Source organism: Dipodomys spectabilis, unplaced genomic scaffold (genome assembly GCF_019054845.1).
Source record: "Dipodomys spectabilis isolate Male_0828 unplaced genomic scaffold, ASM1905484v1 ptg000363l, whole genome shotgun sequence".
Lineage (NCBI taxonomy): Eukaryota > Metazoa > Chordata > Mammalia > Rodentia > Heteromyidae > Dipodomys > Dipodomys spectabilis.
The window spans coordinates 4635995-4659906 of NW_024871040.1; the positions used below are offsets into that span (position 1 = coordinate 4635995).

At 46.3% G+C, this 23912-nt stretch overlaps 1 protein-coding gene across 1 annotated transcript in view; it reads left to right on the forward strand.

Annotated features, from left to right (window-relative positions):
• The window catches only part of Bcr (BCR activator of RhoGEF and GTPase), a 140979-nt gene that overhangs the window by 111739 nt on the left and 5328 nt on the right, over window positions 1-23912 (forward strand). Inside the window, exons 15-19 of the mRNA XM_042666138.1 lie at window positions 2827-2924; window positions 6560-6691; window positions 18582-18641; window positions 21413-21522; window positions 23397-23536. Of these exons, the coding sequence (XP_042522072.1) occupies window positions 2827-2924; window positions 6560-6691; window positions 18582-18641; window positions 21413-21522; window positions 23397-23536 (540 nt within the window). The remainder of the gene's footprint in view (window positions 1-2826; window positions 2925-6559; window positions 6692-18581; window positions 18642-21412; window positions 21523-23396; window positions 23537-23912) is intronic.

Sequence of the window (23912 nt, forward strand, 5' to 3'; positions counted from 1 at the left end):
GCTTTGAACCACAATCCTCAGATCTCAGCCTCCTGAGTAACTAGGATTACAGGCGTGAGCCACCAGCGCCCGGCTTGGGTTTTCGTTGTTGTTGTTGTTGTTGTTTTTATGTAAGTGTTTTGTGGTTTTTTTGCCAGTCCTAGAGCTTGAACTCAGGGCCTGGGAACTGTCCCTGAGCTTCTTTTGTTCAAGGCTAGCGCTCTACCACTTGAGCCACAGCACCACTTCTAGCTTTTTTTATGTGGTACTGAGGAATCGAACCTAGGGCTTCCTGTATTCTAGATAAGCACTCTACCACTAAGCCACATTCCCAGCCCTGGGAATTATTATTATATAATAATTATATGATCATTATAATTATTGTTGTTGTTTGTTTCTAGGGATAAAAGCAAAGGCCTCATGTACACTAAGCGTATGTTGTACCACTGAGTTACACCCTAGCCCACATTACATAGTTCCTTAAGAAATTAAACATACCTCCCTGTCATAGCTTACCAGTCTCTTAAGCATTCACTTTGTGTGTGTCTATGTATATATGTATGAACATTTCCCTCTTGCTTTGCTTTTTTACTCAATGCTGGTACTCTATCACTTGAAGCACACCTCTACCTCTGGCACTTTTTTTTATGTGTGCCAGTCCTGGGCCTTAAATTTAGGCCTGGACACTGTCCCTGAGTTGTTTTTTTCTCTCTCTCTCTTTTGGTCATGGGGCTTGAACTCAGGGTCTGGGTGCTGTCCCTGAGCTTTTTTGCTCAAGGCTAGCACTCTAAACTCTACCACTTTGAGCCACAGCTCCATTTCTGGTTTTTAGGTGGTTAACTGGAGATAGGAGTCTCACAGACTTTCCTTCCTGGGCTGGCTTCAAACCATAGTTCTCAGATCTCAGCCTCCTGAGTAGCTAGGATTACAGGTGTGAGCCACCAGTGCCCAGCCACTTACTTCCAGCTCTTTTATGGTTATTTGGAGATTAATCTTTTGGATTTGTGTACCGCAGTATGGCTTTGAACCATGATCCTCAGGTCTCGGCCTCCTGAGTAGTTAGAATTACAGGTGTGGGTCACCAGCACCTGGCTTAAGCATTTACTTTAAAGAAATAAGAGTATATGTCCACATAACTTGTTTTACAGACAAAATGTGGCCCATCCACAATAACCAATAAAAAGGTATGAGCAATACATATATATATATATATATATATGTATGTATGTGTGTATGTATATATATACATATATGTATGTATATATGTATTTATATATATACATATATATATATATATATATATATGAGAGTAAAAATTACACTGAATAAAAGAAGCCAGATGGGAAAAACTACATTTAGTGGACCAGGCCCTATGGCTTACATCTATAATCCCAGCTACTTAGGAGACAGTAATAGGATCATAGTTAGTGAGATTCTACCTCAAAAAATAAGCATATGTGTTGGTGAATATTTTTAATTCCAGATACTCAGGAAGTAGGGGAAGGTGGATTATGTTCTAAGTCTGAAAATAAAACTAAAACAAAAAGATCGAGGACGGGGTATGTGTGGGGGGGGGGGGGGTGAAAGCAGGAAAATGCTTGCTTTGCAAGCATGAGGCTCAAATCCTAATAGAAAAGACAAAATATAGAAACAGCCTGTTAGAAGTTTTCAAGGGCTGAGGGTAGGGAGTTACAGCTTTATAGATGTAGACAGTGTCCTGAAATGATTGTATTGTGTGTAAAAGTGTTTAAATTTGTTAGAGATCTTCAAACCATACAGTTGCAATGGTTGAATTACTTAGAATACAGATTTGACCTCCAGAATATAAATTGTTCCCCTGGGCCCTTTTCTGCCTAGCTGTCCTGTATATGTTGGTGTTTCCCAAATTCGTACCTAGACCTCCTTCCCTCCTGTGTCTCCTTCCAGGACCTGTCTGTCAACATCACAGATGAAGCTGAATCCCAGCCTGCCCTGTTACCTTTCTATCTATCTCATCCATGTCCCACTCTGAGCCTACTCTGAAATCCTGTTCTCTTGCCCTGTCAGATGCCATTCATTTTGCCTTAGATACCTTTATCCAGGCCCTTGGCAATGGCCTCTCTGCTCCTCCACCCAATGGTATTTCTTTGTGCTTGCTTGCTTGCTTTTTTCTTTTTCTCTCTTTATATGTTTGTCCTAGACCTTGAACTGTCCCTGAACTTTTGTGTTTAAGGCTAGTATTCTACCACTTTGAGCCACAGCTCCATTTCCAGCTTTTTAGTAGTTAATCGAAGGTAAGAGTCTCACAGACTTTCTTACCCAGGCTGGCCAAGACCCTACACATAGTCTAGCCCTACTCATTCCCAGACCATGCCTCCTCTTCTTGGCATGAACCCAACTTGCCCTGCACCATGGAACTATTTCCCATACTCCACACTGGTCTAGAGCTCTCTTCCCTCCCAGCTGTTTGCCTGATATAATTCTTGCCAGAGTTATAGGTGCATCCTCCCGCCCCCAGCCCTCCCAGGATGGGTGAACTCTGTCATAACCTTGTTGTACAGCACTCACTCCTCTAGATTGCAATGAAACAGTCACCGCTGCCCTCCTATCCAGTGTAGGACCCACCCTTGTTACTAAAGGAGCTTTACAGAGGACTGTTGAATGACCAGTGTTCCAAGAGGTCCCATTTCCCACCTCTACAGGCAGTCAGGGGCATGCATGAGGTCCTGGTGTTCACATTGGCCACTGGTTTGGTGTTTTCCTTGGAGATCTTTTTTTTTTCTGATTTCACAAATAATACTTGCTCTTACAGAAAATACAGGAGAGATGGAAAAGTACATTTATCATCTACCTCCTTGTCTCTCACAGATCTGTACTGCACCCTGGAGGTAGATTCCTTTGGTTATTTTGTGAATAAAGCAAAGACGCGTGTCTACAGGGATACCACAGAGCCAAACTGGAATGAGGTGAGGAGCCTTCCTTCCACAAGGGCCTTGGCCAGGATGTTTGCCACATAATTCTAAACCTCCAAGGGCTTCCTGAGGGTTTCCCTCAAAAGCTATGACACCAGCATTCCAGGAATCTCTGAGAGGATGGGGGTGGAGAAATGATCCATTCCAGAGATTTTAGTCCAAGAGATTTTATCTTTGTGTTCCTAAGAATCTTACTACCCCAACACAAAGAAACAACCTATTTTGTGAGAGAAATGTTTAAAAAGAGCACTTCAAAGGCTCTTTGCCTTGCCTCTGTTATTGCCCATTATTTACTTTAATAAAGATTTCCCTAGCATTTTTCCTCTGAAGCTGAAATGGACTCCTGTAACCCTCTCAGTTTCCTGAAGCCTTGAGCCCTGCACATGGGGGTGGAAAGGGAGCTAGCTACAAGCAGGCCTTCAGGACCCTTCAGGTCCTAGTTGCTGTTTTGTTGGTGTAGTCCGTTGCTCTGCTCTTTTTCACTTTGGAGAACTAGTTTGTGTTATACTTTTGGCCTGGAGCCACAGGAATGGACATGATTGCAAAGAGACCAGTGTCCACAATGTCCCAAGACCCCATGATGCCATTTCCAGCATCTTCAGCAGTCTGCTGATCTCCAGAACCTTGTTATTAGTGGTATAGGTGGAAATAGCCAGGGCACAAATCTGCCACTCACCCCTTTAGGGAAAGAGGAGGAGACTTATGGGCAGCTTCATCAATGCTGTTTGTGTGACTAGTGGAGCACCAGATAGAAGCCGAGAGATCAGAAAGAACCCAGGTCTTCACTGAGCAGCATCCACTGCTGTGGTCATTTGACTTGCTGCCTGGACAAGATGAGGGCACAAAGAACATGGTGTTCATTATAGCTCTGGACTTCTGCACAAGAGCATAATAAGAGCTGTGATGGTGACAGGGTGAGAGAAAATGTGAAGACCACATGGGATCTGCTGTAGGAGGCTTTGCAGAGACTAAGGAGTCTGGGATGTTGCAAAGGCAGCAGGGAAGGGATTCTAAGACAGGTTGCAAAAAAGGTTCCCTTCAAAGATCCAAGGAGGCCAAGAATGTGGGTTAGTGGTAAAGTGTTTGCTTAGCATGCATGAAGCACTGGGTTCAATTCCTCAGTACCACATGAACAGAAAAAGCCAGAAATGGTGGTGTGGCTCAAGTGGTAGAGTGCTAGCCTTGAGCAAAAGAAGCTCAGGGACAGTGCCCAGGCCCTGAGTTCAAGCCCCAGGATTAGCAAAGAAAGAGAGAGATGGTAAGACTTGGAAAAAATTAAGTAAAGTAAGCCAGGCCCAAAGAAACATAGGTCCAATGGTTTCCCTTATTTGCAATAACTAGTATATGTCTGGGACAAATAGAAAAGGTCAAAAGGTATGTACGTATGACCAGATAAGATGAAGCTAAACGAAATGAACCCCAAGATAGGGATACAAGTGTTTTTTTTCTTTCTTGCCATTGTTTCTAATGTATTTATAAGGTACCATGTGATTTTTTTTGTTGCTTTGTATGTTCCTCCCTCAGTATAACCCTTGTTTTCACTCTATTTGATGTTGGTATAATTTGGAGAAGGGAAGGGAAAAAACAAAGTGTTTAGATAAGGATACAGGTTGACCCATTGTAACAGTGAGATGTACAAAGCACTATGTTGGAAAACGAACTTTACAATTTAGGTGGGGGAGGAGGGGTGTAGTGGAGGTGGGAGGGAAGGGATGGTAGGGGAAAAACAAAGGAGGAGGCAACAATGCTTGGTAAGAAATGTACTCATTACCTTGCTCATGTAACTAACCCCTCTGTACAGTATTTTCACAATAAATAACTTATTTTTAAAAACAAAGGGAGGAAGGGAGGGAAGGAAGGAAGGAAGGAAGGAAAGATCCAAGGAGATCTGGGCATCAGTGGCTCACACCTATATCCTGGCTACTCAGGTTGAGATCTGAGGAATACTGTTTGAAGCCATCCTGGGCAGGAAAGGCTGTGAGACTGTCTCAGGTTAACTACCATAAAAGCCACAGGTAGAGCTGTGGCTCAAGTGGTAGAGCACCAACCTTGAGCCAGAAAGCTAAGTAGTGTGTGTGTGCACGCACACACCCACACACCCACACACACACGAGATTAGAAGGTCTAGAAGGGAGATTCGAAGGTCTAGAAGGTACCATGGCTCCAGGTCACTTGATTTGCATGTAGATCATCATCTAGGGGGACTCAACTCTCATATTCCTCACTCACCTTCCAGAAAGAACTGATTTTCCCTCTTACCCTTCTCCATTTTCCCCTTGGAGCCTAAGCATACGTGCATAAGCATGGGTGTGAAATGTAGAATGCACTGAAGGTATTGAAGGGGTGATGGGGGAGCAAGTTCATGTCGTACTCACACAGCAGACAGCTTGAAGGGCCAGGGAATAATCCAAATTCTCTCACCTCTCTGGATCACTTTTTTTTTTTAAGAAAAGTTTTTATAGCACTAGGGTTGGAACCCAAGGCCTCACATATACAACTCACAAACAGTGAGTATGTGCTACACTCTTGATTTTATTCTTTTTTTTTTTTTTTTTTTTTTTGGTCAGTCGTGGGGCCTGAACTCTAGGCCTGGGCGCTGTCCCTCAGCTCTTTAGCTCAAGGCTAGCGCCCTACCACTTGAGCCACAGTGCCACTTCTGGCTTTTTTCTGCTTATGTGATGCTGAGAAATTTAACCCAGGGCCTCTTGCATGCAAGGCAAGCACTCTACCACTGAGCCCACTTCCCAGCCCAATTTTTTTTTTTTGGGGGGGGGGGGGTCCGGTCGTGGGGCCTGAACTCTGGGCCTGGGCGCTGTCCCTCAGCTCTTCAGCTCAAGACTAGTACTCTACCACTTGGGCCACAGCGCCACTTCTGGCTTTTTTCTTTTTGCTTATGTGGTGCTGAGGAATCGAACCCAGGGCCTCATGCATGTAAGGCAAGCGCTCTACCACTTAGCCACCTTCCCAGTCCAATTTTATTCTTTTTCTTTTAAGTGGTACTGGGATTTGAACTCAAGACCTGGCAGTTGGTAGGCAGTTGCTTTACTGTTTGAATCACACCCCTAGCCCTTGATTTTATTATTAGCAGTTTTGGGTTCAAAGCATAATTAATAAAGAAGACATTATTGAAATCCTGCACCAGAGTGAATGAGGTACACATTACAATCAGAAAACCTTCATTGACACATTGTTATCACTTCAACTCCATAGTTGACATCAAGGTTCACTCTTGGTTTTATACATTCTATGGATTTCAACAGATCAATGACATGGATCGATCACTAAAATACCAAAATAGCTTCCTTGCCCTAAAAATAAACCATATTCACATAACAGAAAATCTGCATGTTTAACAAGCATTCCTGAGCTTCTGACCCTAATAATGTATAGCTCGTGTTTAGAAATGCTTGAGTACTAAGTCTGGATTAGGTTTGGGAGGATTCAGAGCTTTCACAAGCACAAGGGTCAAGCCAGTGTCATGACAGTGATGTCCATAAGGAATGCTCCTAAAGGTCCCAGGACTAAGTGAGGAGAGTCTCAAGTATGGGCCCTCCAGCTAATAGGACTGACTGCAACACACCTGGACTTGTTTGTTCATGGTTAACTTTTCTTCTTTCTCCGACCAACAGGAGTTTGAGATAGAGCTGGAAGGCTCCCAGACCCTGCGGATACTATGCTATGAAAAGTGCTACAACAAAATGAAGATCCCTAAGGAGGATGGCGAGAGCACAGACAGACTCATGGGGAAAGGCCAGGTCCAGGTGAGGCTGCCAATCCTTTCTGTCCTCTCTGGATGCTCCATGGTCTTTTCCATTTGACATTTGTAGACACTGAGGTGTCTATACCTGCCAAGGCCATCAGCATTGCAGGTTTTTTCTGGCTCTTTTGCCTGACTAACTGTTGTGTCCCAGATTGTCCCCAAAAGAATCTCAGTTAAACTTGTTTTCCCCAGCCAGGTTCTCAGCTTATCCGCGGCTTTAGGAGTGACTGGAGGAAGAGTTAGGTGGTACTCTGGGCTATTATGGGACACCTCTTCTTGGAAAAACATGTGACTCAGTATTCACCTGACTGAATTCTGAGGCCTAGACCCAGTTAACAACTGCATCCTCCAGGATTAGTATACAGGACCAGTGTGTGGTACCCTAGTCCTTAAGGAGAACTATCTGAATCCTCAATTCTTAGTTTTATCCAGCCTCTGGAAACCATCACCAGTGTTTAGCATTTGTTGCCAAACAGCATCTGGTACTGCCTGCCTTAAGGTTCTTGAAGTTCTCAAGAGTTCTTGAAGTTCTACAAGACAGCTGGGAGAAAGTTCTAATGTTCATCTTCCTTTCAGAACCACAGCAGTCCCAGCTCAGCCAGGTCCACCTGCCCCACACTTCCCTGGAAATAGAGAAGCGGGTACCCTGGGTCTTGGGTACTGCTTCCCACCACTAGGAACTTCCATCCTCACTTGAGGCCACTAGGGGGAGAGGTTACAGCATTCCAGAAGCTCCCCTTTCTTCACCAAGGACAGGAAGTAAAATTGATACACTGGTGAAACACTGAATGCCAGGAAATATGGAGGGTGGAGGTGATTCTTCATTGAGTAGTTAATAGCTTTGCATTGAGGATCTCAAGTCTCCTTGTTCACAGTGACAAGTCCTCCTGCCTTGAATGGCCAGATTCTCATGAGATACACACTGCTACCTGGTGGTCCCCCATGGAAACTTGTTAGGGAATTCAAGGCCTCATGGACTCCTCATACTGTAAGACCAAGTCTAAAAGCAGAAGTATTCCTTTTGGCCATCTACCCTTTGTTCACCCTCTCTGCCTCTGTACAGAGCCTCACAAAGTGACGCAGACACATAGATGGGCCACTTTACCCTTGTCAGTATTCCATTGTTCCAGGTTTTCAGCTCTTCCAGTCTTAGGAGAGACTGGAGAAAGAGTTAGGTGATACCTCGGGCTTAAAATTGGTGATTATGGGGGCGTCTCTTCTTGAAAAACTAAGTGACTCAGTCTATTCACCTGACTGCATTCTGAAGTCTAGACCCAGTTAACCACTGCATCCTTGAAGAGGGTGCACACCAGGTTCCCCAGGGTTGGTATAGAAGCTTCCAAGTGTGTCAAGATAGTTTCCATTCAGGACCATTGCATGGGACTTGTGCTCATATTCCTTGAGTGATGTCATGACTCTGACCAGTTAAGTGTATATCTCATTACTATAACAGAAAACCTGAGGCAGATTACTTATGAGGATGAAAACAAGGTTTATTTAGCTGAAAGTCCAAGTAGGGCAGCCCCATGGTTACTGAATCAGCATGGTGGAGTAATGAGGAAAGAAGAGATCAGATCTTAAAAGAGAAAATTAGGATTCAGGGGTCATAATCAAATAACAACTTGCTCTCACTCAGGATCAGGAATTCCATAAGACTTTTTTTTTTTTTGCCGGTCACGGGGCCTGAACTTGGCCTGGGCACTGTCCCTCAGCTCAAGGCTAGCACTCTACCACTTGAGCCACAGCACCACTTCCAGTTTTCTGGTAGTTTATTGGAGATAAGAGTCTCACAGACGGGGCTGGGAAGTTGGCTCAGTGGTAGAGTGCTTGCCTCGCATGCATGAGGCCCTGGGTTCGATTCCTCGGCACCACATAAGCAGAAAAAAGCCAGAAGTGGCGCTGTGGCTCAAGTGGTAAAGCGCTAGCCTTCACCTGAAGAGCTGAGGGACAGCGCCCAGGCCCAGAGTTCAGCCCACACGACCGGGTCAAAAAAAAAAAAAAAAAGAAAGAGTCTCACAGACTTTCCTGCCCAGACTGGCTTTGAACCATGATCCTAAGATCTCAGGCTCTTGAGTAGCTAGGATTACAGGTATGAGCCACTGGCATCCAGCCAAGGTAGCTTCCCAAGGTAGCTGTCCCAGTGACCTGAGGATTTCCCAGTAGGCCTTGCCTCTTAGAGGCCCCACCACATCAGTGTTGAGGTCCACACCTCAAACCCTTGGGAGTCAAAGTATTCCCATACTATAGCACCTGGGCTTTCTCATTGGTTGCATGCTCATTTGACAATAACTTCCGCAAGATACCCAGGTGACCAGGGAGGTAGAGGGAGCAAATGTGAGGCCATTAACTCTTGGCCCATATCCCTGTTGCTTCCCTTTGCCTTGTCCCTCTCCATATTTGTTACCTGTCCCAAGGCAGGGACATTCCTCATACATACTCCTGGACCATTGGGTCACTTCCAGCCTGTATCTTACACATCCTCACAGCTGACACATCCTCAGAAGACACCAATAGACTGGCTGGCTCCTTTTATCAGCTCATCAAACAAGACAAAGTTCCTCTAGTTCACCAGTCTTAGATATGAATCATCTGAATACTGATACCCTTTACCCTATCAACCCCTTTCTTGAAACCCCTTGTCATGATGCAACCCATATGTAAACTGTTGTTGTTGTTGTTGATGGTGGTAGTACTAGGTAAGCACTCAACCAGTTGAGCCACACTCCCAATCCTTTTTGTTTTAGTTATTTTCCAGGTAGGATACTGAGTTTTTTCATAGACCTTCATCCTCCTAATTTCAACCTCCCAAGTAGTTGCAATAAAAGGTATGAGCCACTGAACTGGGCCCAAATATTTCTTTTTGTTGTTGTTGTCTGTTTGTTTTTGGTTTTTTGGGTTTTTTTGGTCTGGTCGTGGGGCCTGGACGCTGTCCCTCAGCTCTTCAGCTCAAGGCTAGTGCTCTACCACTTGAGCCACAGCGCCACTTCCGGTTTTTTCTTTTTTGCTTATGTGGTGCTGAGGAATCGAACCCAGGGCCTCATGCATGCAAGGCAAGCGCTCTACCACTGAGCCACCTTCCCAGCCCCCAAATACTTCTTTATGCACACTGACAAGTGCTTTGTTTGATAGGGAAAGAGAACAACCTGAGCTAGACAGACCACAGTGAAGGCAGGTGTTACTCAGAATGATTGCATTAGGAAAAAGAGATCTTAGTATAGCATGGGGCTCATTCCAAATACAGTGTGGACAATACTGGAATTTATAGTCAAGGCAAAGAGCAGTGGGTTAATATTACTAAGAGGAAACATCATTAAGGGAGATTCTGGCTAAACCAGCCAAACAGGATTCTTGCTGAAGACTGACCAGACACCCCCTAGAGGGGAAGATGAAGAACCTTCTGAAATATAAGCAGATATTGAGTGGGTAGAAGCTAGGTTTGCCCATCCTTTATGCCCCAGGGCAACTTTTAGAGAATTCCTCACTGCATTCCTGGATGTACCTGTGAGGCCTCAACAAGGCACAGAAATGAGACTTGGTAAGGAGGAAGGTATAGAGTCATATTTTTTAAAAAGCTACTGTGTAAGACAACTTAGTGGAGTGGCATATACCTGTAATCATAAGGCCAACCTGCACAATTTTGTAAGACTTTGTTACTAAAAAGGATTAGGATGTAGTTCAGTATTCACATATGCCAGGCATGTGTGAGGCCCTGGGTTTGATCCCCAGGACCATTGAAAAACAAACAACCTTAAGATAGACTGTATTCTAAACCTCAGAGAAGCCAGGCGCCAGTGGCTCACACCTATATTCCTAGCTACTCAGGAGGCTGTGATCTGAGGATTGTGGTTCAAAGCCAGCCAAGGCAGGAAAGTCCATGAAATTCTTATCTTCGATAAACTACCAGAAAACTGGAAATGGCGCTATGGCTCAAGTGGTAGAGTACTGGCCTTTTGCTGAAGAGCTGAGGGACAGTGCCCAGGCCCAGAGTTCAAGCCCCATGACCAACAAAACAAACACAAAAACCTGAAAGTCAGGCACCAGAGGCTCATGCATATAACCCTAGCTACTCTAGAGGCTGAGATCCTGAGGATCATGATTTGAAGCCAGCCTGGGAAAACACATTTAAGAGAATCTTCAATTAGTAGTAAAATGCCGGAATTTCAAGCATGACCCAAGTGGTAGAATACTAGCAGTAAGCAAAAAAGCCAAGGAAGAACACAAGGCCCTGAGTTCAGACTCCCCACCACCACACACACATACCAAAAAACCCTGAGATACAGGTATAAGAACTATAGCAATGGAGATGATTCTCAGATATCACCCTCCTGAGTAGCCAGGATTATAGGCATGAACCACTAACGCCAGCATCAATGGAGTATTGAAGTAAGAGAGGTTAGGCTCAACTCTTAAATACAAGAGAAACTGAGAATTTATTGCCAACGAGGAGGATGGAAAATTACTTGAGGGGCTGGGAAGGTGGCTCAGTGGTAGAGCGCTTGCCTTGCATGCCTGAGGCCCTGGGTTCGATTCCTCAGCACCACGTAAGCAAAAAGAAAAAAGCCAGAAGTGGCGCTGTGGCTCAAGTGGTAGAGCGCTAGCCTTGAGCTGAAGAGCTGAGAGACAGCGTCCAGGCCCAGAGTTCAGGCCCCAGGACCAGACCCAAAAAAAAAAAAAAAATTACTTGAGAGGACAAGAAAATTATGGCTAAACAAACCTAACAAGACTCTTACTAAACTGATGAGGCAGGAATGTTGCTAAAATTGGACTCTTTAGCCAGGTGCCAGTGGCTCACTCTGAAATCCTGGCTACTTGAGATGCTGAAATGGGAAGAATCACAGTTTAAGACTAGTCCAGGCAGAAGAGTTTTCAAGACTCATTCTTAGTCCCTAGTGGATATGATGATGCATGGCTGCCATCCCAGCTACGGGAAGCCTAAAATAGGCACGCCAAGGCCCAAGCATTCACCTATGCTGGAAGTAAAGCCAGATTAAGACAAGAATCTCTTTCAGTGCCCCCATCATCCTCTGTGTGGCCTGAGTGAGTCATTTTTTCCCACCTTGCTAAACTTGTTTCCTTACCTAAGAACTGAGATGAGGGACCGTGGTGCTCTGACAGCTCAATGACCTGTCCTCTCAGGGTATGGCCAGTGGTAGCTGCTATTATTGTTCCTATTGTCATTGTTAGTGAAGAAGTCCAGATCCTGCTCCAGCTGTCTTGTCACTGCTTTATCTGAGAGACAAAGGAGAAACATAGCCCCTCAACCCTCATTAGACAAGAAGTCATCTCCTGGATGACTCACATGTAGGCGGTGGCTGGCCTGGCTCCAGAGGACCCAGGCTCCTAGCTACAAGGGCTTGTTTGTGAGGTCCCAAGAGGAAGGAAGTTCAAAAAGGGACAGTGATGCTGATGATGCTATGCGACCCCAGTCTAGTGTCTGTGTGGGATAGACCCGGCGTCTGTGACTAGCCGGGGCCCATTCTTCCCGAGTCCAGGCTTTCCCAATGACATCACACACCCTATGCAATGCCATGTGGGTGGGTGGAGGGGCATGGGGTTGCACCTTGGCTCTCCACATCCTGAGGATGTGGGGATGATGTGACCTACAGTCCGACTCAGGCCCCTTTTAGGCACCTTTGACTCCAAAGTTGAGTAGAGAACCTTAACGTTGAGTAGGGAAGGTACCATGCTCAGAAGTCTCAGGGAAGACATTCAGAACCAGCCAGAAAGGTCTGCCTTGAGGGGACAGAAACTGTACTCTGGCAAAACTGTTCACACACGCATCTGTGGACAGAAATGTTAGAATCTTCTGGGGTTAAAGTTCTGGATTGGGCTGGCAACAGTGGCTCACGCCTGTAATCCTAGCTACTCAGAAGGCTGAGATCTGAGGATCACAGTTCAAAGCCAGCCCGGGCAGGAAAGTCCGTGAGACTTTTGTCTCTAATAAACCACTAGAAAACCCGAAGTGGCGCTGTGCCTCAAGCGGTAGAGTGCACTGAGGGACAGCACCCAAGCCCAGAGTTCAAGCCCCACGACCAACAAAAAAAAAAAAAAAAGTTCTGGATTGGTATGGTCTGTGTTTCCTAAATTGGTGCTGATAAGTGCTGGGTTTAGGAACCAATGGCCCAGTATGAGGTTTCTGTTTCAGCTCCTCAAATAACTAAATGTCCTAGTTATCAGATCCCTGCTTTCCTCCTTTTTTTTTGTTTTGTTTGTTTGTTTTTATTTTTTTTTTTGGGTCCGGTTGTGGGGCCTGAACTCTGGGCCTGGGTGCTATCCCTCAGCTCTTCAGCTCAAGGCTAGTGCTCTACCACTTGAGCCACAGCGCCACTTCTGGGCTTTTTTCTTTTTGCTTATGTGGTGCTGAGGAATCGAACCCAGGGCCTCATGCATGCAAGGCAAGAGCTCTACCACTGAGCCACCTTCCCAGCCCCCTGCTTTCCTTCTTATACGATGGATACTCTACAAAAGGAAGCCAAAGGCGTCCCCTTCCTGATTCCAGAATGGGTAAACTGGTTTGTTCAGAACCATAGACTCTACCAGAAAGTTAGAATGATGGTGTAGAGCTGGACACCGCTGCTGGGAAGAGCTGATTGTCCAGGGAAGGTCTCCAGCAAGAAGAATTTAATTGGAGCAGGGACAGAAGGTTTGGATTAGGGTCCTTTCTAAGCTAAGCCCAGTGCTGGCCCTCATGATAGAAGATCTGCTGCATGCCAGACCTCATGGTCCAGAGCTGAGAAACTGAGAGGCCAGGCCTGCCACAGGGGCAGGTGGTTCAGATGGTACGGTTACTTGCAGGCAATGTCAGAGCACAGGTAGACATTGATAAAGGGGGTACATTGAGTCTCTGTCTTCAAGGAGAGGTTCCAAGATGAAAACATTAACATCTTTGCTCCAAGGCCAACAAAATTTATGGGAATACACAAGGCATAATATAGCCAGAGGAGGTTTCACACTTCAGATCAGAGGTGGCAACTCTGCAGTCCAACCTGGTGTAGCTAGGGCAGGAACAAGGTTTACTGTTAGTTCCCTTGAGCCAAGAGCAGTATCCAAGAAAATCACCGGAGCCAGCAAAGCCCAAAGCACTTGGAGCCTCTAAGCTGTTAGGAGGTTTCCCCTCCAGTTTTTTTCCTTCTCTCCTTTCTACTCACAAATTTTCTGTTGTTAAATTCTCACAGTGTCTTTAGGGATAACTTTGTATCAAGTCATAGAACTTTGTTTTCTCTTATTTTTCCACTGGTGTCATGTCTTCAGATTGATTCTGTACATTTCCCGCCCCTCCCTCAACTCTCCCCCCCCCCCCCCCCCCCCCCCCCCCCCCCCGCAACACCAAGTTCTGGGGTTTAACTCAGGGACTCATGCTTGCTTGGCTTTCTTTCTCAGCTAGCACTCTCCTTGATTCATACCTCCAACCCAGCTTTTCGCTGGTTAATTGGAGATGAGGTCACTTGGGCAGGCTTTGAACCATAATCTTCCAAATTTTAGAATTACAGGTATGAGGCACCAATGCCAAGATTGAGTCTGCGCATTTCATATAAGTAGAACCATACCAGGAATGGTCTTTTGTAGTTAGTAATGCTTGCTTTTTCTTTTTTTTTGGTCAGTTGTGGGGCTTGAACTCAGGGCCTGGGCACTGTCTCTGAGCTTTTTTACTCAAGACTAGCATTCTACCACTTTGAGCTACATCTCCACTTCTGGTTTGCTGGTGGTTAATTGGAGATAAATCTCAGACTTTCCGGCATGAGCTGGTTTTGAACTGCAACCCTTAGCTTTCAGCCTCCTGAGTAGCTAGGATTAGAGGTGTGCGCTACCAGTGCCTGGCTTAGTTATTAATGTTTTTAGGCTCTCCCCTGCATTATCAGTAATGGCTGAGTAATGCTTTACTGTATGCCCCCCAGTTTTGCTTCTTCACTCACCAGTTGACTTAACATTTGGGTTGCTTCCAGTTTGGGCCTATTGAGTTGAGGCTGCTGGAAATGCATGCTTGAATAAGTCTTTGTGTGCACAAATGTTGGCTTTGTGTATAGTAAGTTGACTTTGAGGAACTATCCTGGTTTTTTTTTTCCATTTTCATTCCATGTGAATATTCCCATTTCTCCACATCCTCTCCAGCACAAATTCACAGCCCATATTTCTTAGTATAGCATCTTTGGAGGTGGGAATTCTTATATATCTTTTTGTTGGGGGGGGAGGGTTGTTGAGTACTGAGGATCTTGCACTAGATTAGACAACCTTCACCTCTGGCCCTTTTATTTTTTTGAATGATGCTAAGGACTCAGAAATCAGAGTTGAAGCTGTGTGGGAACAAGATTGGGGCTAGAGATGTGGCTCAAGTGTTAGAATGAGAATGCATAGCAAGCCTAATAAGGCCCTAGGTTCAGGCCCCAGTTCTGAAGAAGATAAATGAACAAAACTGGTTATTGTCGCAGAGTAGAATAGAGAGACCACATTGAGGAGGCCAGAAGTTTCTCACAGTGAGCACAGAGGGTCTCTGGTAGTCTTTGCAAAGACCCACCCCAGAAAGTAACAATGCAAACACATGGAGCCCCAGACAGGGCAACTGGGGATGCCCTGCTGGACCATCTACATCTAAACCTGCGACCATGGCAGTGGGGAGGAAGCTGTTGTCAATAAGGACACACACACACACACACACACACACACACACACACACACACACACACACACACACACACACACACACACACACACACACACACACACACACACACACACACACACACACACACACACACACGGCAGTTTTCTAGGCAAGCCTCCAGGCAACTGTCTATCAGGCCCATCAACCACAATTCCTTTAAAGCCTCCCTCTCTCCCTTCTCCATTTTCCAACTCCTGGAGGGACCAGCAGTGATACAGACCCTCCTGAGCCCACTGGATTTGAACATGCAAGTGCTCACCTGCCCAGCCTCCACCTCCTACAACAGCAGGCACATCCTCGCCAAACCCAAGACCAGAGGTGCACCCTTGACACCACCCGCAGCGCTGCTTCAGTTTTTCCCCAGACTGTCATTTCCCAGCCCTCCTACTCATCAGTTTTTCCAAATCCCAGTCTCTTGCTTGTTTATCTCTCTGGTGCTTTAAATAACTGCCCAAGAGAGCGTGCCAGCTTTGAATGCTGGTTGGGGTTGGGCTGCCCCGAGGCCTGGGCCTCATCGTCCTGCTATTCTTTGTGCAGCTTCCACAGTACTAAGCACACACTGTTCTTTGGAGCAGAGCCAGTTTTAGCCTTTCCTGCTGGATCCCAGTGCATCTTTGGAGCTTTCATGCTGAATGCCAAGAGGGCAACACAGCAAGCCACATATAGGGGCCTGTGAGGAGTCAGCCTGGCAACACGAGGCCCAGATGCTGGGCATCATGGCTTGGGAATGGATGGTAGCTGGAGTCCTGCAGTGCTGCTCATGAGTCAAGACAGCTTCTTTAGGGGAACGGACCACATGCAGGGCATTCTCTGCCCTGGGCCCATTGGAAGTACTGGGTGATTATAGGAGTTATTGTTTGTGGGGGTGCAGGCCCTGAAGCAATCTCCAGAGTGCTGCTCCCAGCCCAAAATGAACTGACTACACACATATGTTGGTCAATGTCTCCAAATTGGGACCACAGGAAACCAGCCACTTGAGAAGGAAGCTAGGACTTAGGAGGAGACACACACTGGAATTCCCGTAACCAGTAGGCTTCTATGGGGGGCGGGGGTGTTTTTCCCATATACAGACAAAAAAAAAAAAGTGGAATGCGAGGGTGATGGGAAACTTTGACCTTGGCTAGCCAGACCGTGGGGGTGGAGCTTCCCTGAGAGCTTGTTCAAAAGGTAGCAAAGGCTGGGAGCTGGCCACTGTACTCCTGCCCAGCCCTGTGGACCTGACAGAGCGGCAAGGCGAGGATGCGAGAGTCGCCATCTGTCCCCACCACGATGCAGGGCTTCCTTCGGTATTTCCACCCCAGCCAGGCAGGCCGGAGCCGAGTAGCCTCTACTGAAAAGCATCTATGTCCTCGAGGCACTGCCCTGTGGACCTACATCCGAGACCTGGTGTGCAGGGGCAAGGTGGGCTGGCAAGAGGGCTGGGAGGGGCAGGGTCCCTTTCGCCCAGTTGTCTGATTCGCCTACCCAGACTTGAGCTGGTTTGTGGATGACTTTTGGCGTCCTGGGTATTTGAGGGAGAGGGGCCTCATGACTATTGCCTTTCAGTGGAGAAGGAAAGGATTTGTCCTGCTTTGCTTCTGGGTTTCTTGCTACTGAAGAAGGATGGAGGCCATGTGGATAGGGGTTGAGGGTGTGGGCCAGTGAGTCCATGCCCCTCATCTCCTCCACTCGTGCCTAGTCTGGTGTGGGCCAGGACCTGGGATGTGGGATGGGCTATCGTGCCATCCTCTTATTCCTCGCCTGGAGGCCTACAGTTCACTTTTTGGGGGGAGTGCCCCTTGAGAGAGTTCTTTTTCTGGATGATCTGACTCTCTAAGGAGGGGTCCCCATATCCTAGAGAGTGGCCTTGGAACCTTCTGGGGACAGATAGAGGAGAATCTATGATCCCATACCCCTCAAAGGCATCTTCTGCCACCTTCTTGTCTGTGTCATTCTGGTGGTACATTTCAGACTCTTGGGAAATGTTAACTAGTAGGATCTGGGAGAGAAAATAAGGAGAGTTCACATCTGAGGAGTATCTGTGATGAGCCTCTGTGCCTGTTTGCTAGATACAGGGAGAGAGGCCCAGGCACACACTGCTGGGATGCGGTGGTAACTCCTGAAGTCTGTTTCCCACCTGCATCACCTGCAGAAGGTCCAGGTAGCTGGACCTTATGTTCCCTGTAGCAGATAAACATATGGTGTCTCTCCTGAAGACCTCTCTAGACCCAGATCTGTGCTTAGCACTGTTGTATGAATGCAGATGTGCCCGTGCATGCACGGAAGTCATGAGCTGTGGTCTCTGCCCTCATGTGGCTTGTCTAGTAGAAATAACACCACCATCGGAACAAATGATGAAAACACAAGGCAGTGTGTGGTGTGTGCCAGGCTGTGGTGTGGGACAATGGCTCCCTAACCTGGCTTCATACCAGTTGCCCTAAGAGGTTTGTTTGTTTTTTGTTTTTGTTTTTGTTTTTTAACAAGACACATCCTTTTCCTCACCTGGCCCAGTCTGTGGTCTTGTCCATATCCTACAACTGCTGCTTACACCAAAGGGACGCAGTACAGAGGCATGTGACGGTCATGCCGTGAAGACTGTTTATTTAGGTGACATTCAATAACAGGTTCCTGCACACCAACTATTGGACATGTTCTGTGGGTATTGATATTAGAGGGGCTGCATTGGGAGCTTCCTTTCCACTCCCTTTACCCACAGCATAATATGGGGTCAAGCTCAGACTTCTTTGGTCCTTGACTGTAAGCCATAGGATTAACCTAGCCTGGAAGCTTTTCCTGCCACAAGCCAAACCATGGCACAGCAAAGAAGCAGTATCCAGTTCCAAGATTCCCTATGACTCTTGGAGACCACGCACCCTGAAAGTTGCTACTGAACATGGGTTTTATAACTGCTCCTCCTCTTCTAGGCATGTTGCAGCACTTACGATGTGGGTATGTGACTCTATTGGGGACAAATGAAGGAGTAGATTGCAGGAGCCTGAGCTGACATACTCACTGCTGTGAGCTAAGATCCAGATAGCAAAATCTGGGAACATCAGAGTCCTAAGGATCTAGGGTCTTCTAACAAGCCTTCTCACCTTTCTGAACCCTTCTTGGCCTTTAGATAGAGGTATTACCTGCAGTTGGACTATACTTCTGAATTAGGACATGGAGTAGTAGCAGATGCAGGCCCCTTCCAGGCAGGACCTCTGAACAGACCCAAGGGCCTTTATTTATCCTGCCTCTTTGGTTTCAGCTGGACCCCCAGGCCCTACAGGACAGAGACTGGCAACGGACTGTCATCGCCATGAATGGGGTATGTACCTGCAGCACTCTGTTAGTGCTTACTTCCCACAGAAAGGCCTTACTTCCTTCTGAAATATAAGGAGACCAGCCTAAGATAGTAGTGTCAAGAGAGAAAACATGGCTGGAGAAGGCAGCATTCCTTGCAGAGCAGAAGCATTATGCACAGGAAGGAATCTTCCATTTGGTGGCTGAACTGCCATCACAGTCTAAATCCTGGGACAAAATCTTATGAAATGTGCATAATGCTAAACAATTTTTTGCTAATAAACACTAATTCTAGACAAAAAAAAAAATCTTAGTAAATCACCTCAGGAGCCTCAACTCAGGTCCCTTAGAATCTTTCCATAGAAACTGAGAACCTTGGTTAGTCTTCAGGTTTTATACAGGTTAAATATCTCTTAAGCAAAATAGATTTCATGGGTTTGTAGAGGTGTTTATTCTGATTTTGGAATATCTGTATATAATTTAGCTTTCTTGGCAATGTGACCCAAATCTAAACACAAAATCCTTGAAAGTAATTTGGTCCATTTTGTCCCACCAGCATGAAATTAGGCTTTACCTTTTCTGCTTATGGCATCATGTACTCAAAAAGTCTCAGGGAATTTTTGTTTTCTGTATTTTGGCCAGCACCAGTGGCTCACATCTATAATCCTAGCTACTTAGAAGGTTAAAATGTAAGAATTGCAGTTCAAAACCAGCCCAAACAAGAAAATCCAAGAAATTGTGACTTAAGTGATAGCCTTGGGCAAAAAAGCTCAGGGATAACACCCATGCTCTTGAGTTCAAGTCCTAGGGGAGAAAAAAATAGTTCCAGCTTTTTGCATTAGAGATGCTCAACCTATATCTTAAAAAAATAACAGCCAGACGCCAGTGTAGAGACCTGTAATCCTAGCTTCTTGAGAGGCTGAAATTGGCAGGATCATGATTTGAAAACAGCCTGGGCAGAAAAAAGGCAATGAAACCACTCTTAACTAAGAGCTGGACTTAGCTACCAGGAAGCCTAACATAGGCAGATCACACTCAAGGCAGGAAGTGAAACCCTATCTTAAAAATAATTAGTAAAGGGCTGGGAAGGTGGCTCAGTGGTAGAGTGCTTGCCTTGCATGCATGAGGCCCTGGGTTCGATTCCTCAACACCACATAAGCAAAAAGAAAAAAGCGGAAGTGGTGCTGTGGCTCAAGTGGTAGAATGCTAGCCTTGAGCTGAAGAGCTGAGGGTCAGTGCCCAGGCTCAGAGTTCAGGCCCCACGACCACACCCAAAAAGAAACAAACAAACATAATTAGTAAAAATCAGCATAGTTTAGCCTGTGGCTCATACCTGTAGTCCTAGCTACTCAGGAGGCTGAAATCTGAGGATCGTGGTTTGAAGCTAGCCTGGACAGAAAAGTCCATGAGACTCTTTTGTTTGTTTGTTTGTTTGTTTTTTGTCAGTAGTGGGGCTTGAACTCTGGGTCCTCAGCCTTAAACATTGTCCTTCAGCTCTTTAGCTCAAGGCTAGTGCTCTACTTGAGCCACAGTGCCACTTCTGGTTTTCTGGTGGCTAATTGGAGATAAGAGTCTCACAAGCTTTCCTGCCTGGGCTGGCCTTGAACTGCAATCCTCAGATCTCAGCCTCCTGAATAGCTAGGGTTACAGGCATGAGCCACCAGCGCCCGACTGTGAGACTTATCTCCAATAAACTACTCAGAAAAATCCAGAAGTGGTGTTTTTGCTCAAGTGGTAGAGCACAAAGAGGTTTAGGGACAGCACCTAGACCTTGGGTTCAAACCCCAGGACTGACCCCCCAAAAAAAAAATCAGAATAGTAAAAACACCTCTTTAGGAAGTCCAGGGTACTGAGCTCAAATTCCTTCAGTATCTGCCCCACCCCATTCCCCCCCACAAAAAAAAGAAAAAAATGTACCCTAAAAATCTGGGCATAAGCCGGGCGCCAGTGGCTCATGCCTATAATCCTAGCTACTCAGGAGGCTGAGATCTGAGAATCCTGGTTCAAAGCCAGCCCAGGCAGGAAAGACCGTGAGACTCTTATCTCCAAGAAACCACTAGAGGGCTGGAAAGGTGGCTCAGTGGTAGAGTGCTTGCCTTGCATGCCTGAGGCCCTGGGTTCAATTCCTCAGCACCACATAAGCAAAAAGAAAAAAGCCAGAAGTGGTGCTGTGGCTCAAGTGGTAGAGCGCTAGCCTTGAGCTGAAGAGCTGAGGGACAGCACCCAGGCCGAGTTCAGGCCCCATGACCGGACCCCCCCCCCCCCCAAAAAAAAAGAAAGAAACCACTAGAAATCCGGAAGTGGTGCTGTGGCTCAAGCAGTAGAGCATTCACCTACCTTTAGCTGAAGAGCTGAAGGATAGTGCCCAAGCCCAGAGTTCAAGCCCCACAACCGACAAAAAAAAAAGGTTGGGCATATATGATAAAATATTAGTGTCTGATAATATTTGGCTGTTAAATTAGTCTCTTACCTTTTTCTGTACCTTTTGTTGTTTTGTGTGCTGAAGATTTAAATCAGGGCCTTGGGCTAAATCACTACTACTGCACCAACTCACTACCACTGAGCTATACCCCTGACCCCATCTACTTATGTTTTTAAATTGTTAACACAGAAAGAAAAGCAGTGGGGTCATGGGAAGAGGTTCTGGAGGAGCCAGTCTTTGGGCCACCCTGATCATTTCTTTATTGTACTGGATTAGACCAAGGAGTTCCCTCACCTCTCTCTGGGACCTTGACCTGTTTACCCTTATTCTGTGAGGACCTGAAGGTGAGGCTCTGTCTTTTGTTCCCACTGCAGATTGAAGTTAAACTCTCTGTCAAGTTCACAAGCCGTGAGTTCAGCTTGAAGAGAATGCCTTCCCGCAAACAGACAGGGGTCTTTGGAGTCAAGATTGCTGTTGTCACCAAGTGAGTGGTGAGGGGAAAAGGCTCATGCACCAAGAAGTCTGTGCCTGCAGGTGTTTCTGAGGGACAGCAGTCATGATTCTCTCCTCTGTCTGCATGGTCACTGCATGGAAAATCTGTCTGGGCCCCTGGGATCACTCTGTGTACTTATTTACCTTCTGTGTTTATTGCAAAACCATCTCTGGAATGTTTTTGCCTCCATTCTTTGGCAGCGGTAGCTTGGCTCCTGTCTGACTCCAGGAACTGCCCAAGCAGTTTGCTTCCCTTGCTTGAAATTTGCCCTGATCCCAGGTTCCTGTGGAATCATTGAAACTCTGCCCTTTTGTTATGAGACCATTGCCAGGAGAGTCCTGTTTGTTGGTTTGAGAGCAGTTCTCGGGGATAGAAGCCCCTTCCTCTCAGATTTCACTCACTTCCCCAGGATGGAATCAGACCTGGCCCCTGACCTTCTCACCGGTCATCTGCACCATGGCCTGCGTCAGTCCTTTCCCAGGCCCTGGTGTGTTCAAACAGTGCTCCTGCCTCACTACTTCTGGGAGGCTCTGAGCATGAGATTCAGCATTCCCAAATAAGTCCCCTGGTGATGAAGGGTTTGGGAAAGAGCTTCTCTGGGCTCCTGAATCCACTTGCAAAGCAAACTAGCCAAACAGCATGATGAAGTCCTACGTGGAGATACTGCAGTCATCTGTTGCTACAACTTGAAACAAGCACAATTAAAATGGCAAGATATTTGGACAACCCTGAAAAGTTGTCCATTTGGCAGATGTTTGTTGGATACCTGCTGAATGCAGGGCTTATTCTCTCAAGAAAGCCTGGAGGGTAAAAGACTGTACTTCACATAGCAATCTGGTAATGACACCAAGACCCAGTCCAGTCTCCTAAGAATGCTTTCCAGGACACCATATAGCCTCCTGTTGATGCAAGGCTTGAGATCCTGTTGGTTTTTTTTGTTCATTTTGTTTTTGTTTTTGTGCCAGTCCTGGGGCTTGAACTCCTGGCCTCGGCACTGTCCCTGAGCGTTTATACCCAAGGCTAACACTCTACCACCTGAGCCACAGCTTCACTTCCAGCTTTTGTGTTTGTGTGCATGTATTCGTGTGTACGTGTACGTGTGTGTGTGTGTGTGTGTGTGTGTGTGTGTGTGTGTGTGTGTGTGTGTGTGTATGTGTTTTAATGATTGAGAATAAGAGTCTCATGGTCTTTTCTGTCCAAGCTGGCTTTCAACCATGATCTTCAAGATCTTAGCTTCCTGAGTAATTAGGATTATAGGCATGAGCCACTGGCTCCCAATTAGGGCCTTGAATCTTTGAACTGCACTCCGGTGGCCAGCTTCACTTACAATGATAGTACTTGCTGGCTCACACCTGTAATCCTAACTACTCAGGAGGCTGAGATTTAAGGATTACAGTTCAAAGCCAGCTGGCAAGAAAGTCTATGAGACTCTTATCTCCAATTAACTACCAGAAAACGGTAAGCATTATGGCTTAAAGTGGTAAAGTTCTAGCCTTGAGCAAAAAAGCTCAGGGACAACACCTAGGTTCTTAGTTAAAGTACCACAACTGACCAAAAAAAAAAAAAAGGATAGTACTGGCTAGATAGAGTGATTACCTAGCCTGTGCCAGGCCCTGGATTCACCAACATCAAGGAGGAAAAAAGGCTCCGACTTTCCCCCAAAAGGTATATGTAACTTGTTAACGGTTCAACAGCTTCAAGCCCTTTGAAAAGCCCTTATGAAGTGCATGTGACAGGTAGAGGGAAAACATGCAGGAAGGAGGCTGCGTGTAGCCCCAACCCAGACACCTTCATCACCTTCCTCAGGCCCATCTTCAAGCATGTAGATGAGTGACAGGGCACTAAAGAAATCTCTCTCCTTGCAGGAGAGAAAGGTCCAAGGTGCCCTACATTGTGCGCCAGTGTGTGGAGGAGATTGAGCGCCGGGGCATGGAGGAGGTGGGCATCTACCGTGTGTCTGGAGTGGCCACGGATATCCAGGCACTGAAGGCTGCCTTTGACGTCAGTGAGTGTTAACCTGGGCAGCAGGGGGGTGGAGGTGTGGCTAGTGGTATCCATACTGCTAGAGCACCCTGTATAGCTTGTGCCTGTCACCTCATTCTTGGTACTTTTTCTTCCATTGTTTTATTACTGAAAAATGTAAGATAAAGCTGAGTGAAGTGGTACACACCTGTAGTCACAGTATTCGAGAGGCTAAACCAGGAGAATCATGAGTTGGAGGCTAGCCTGGACTACATAGGGAGTTCAGGTCCAGCCTGGGTTACAGAGCAGACAAATAAATAAATAAAGAAGAAAGTGATTACTGGGCTCAGTGATCTGTGCCTTTAGTTCCAGCTACTCAGGGAGGTAAGGTAAGAGAATCACTTGAGTCCAGAAGTTCA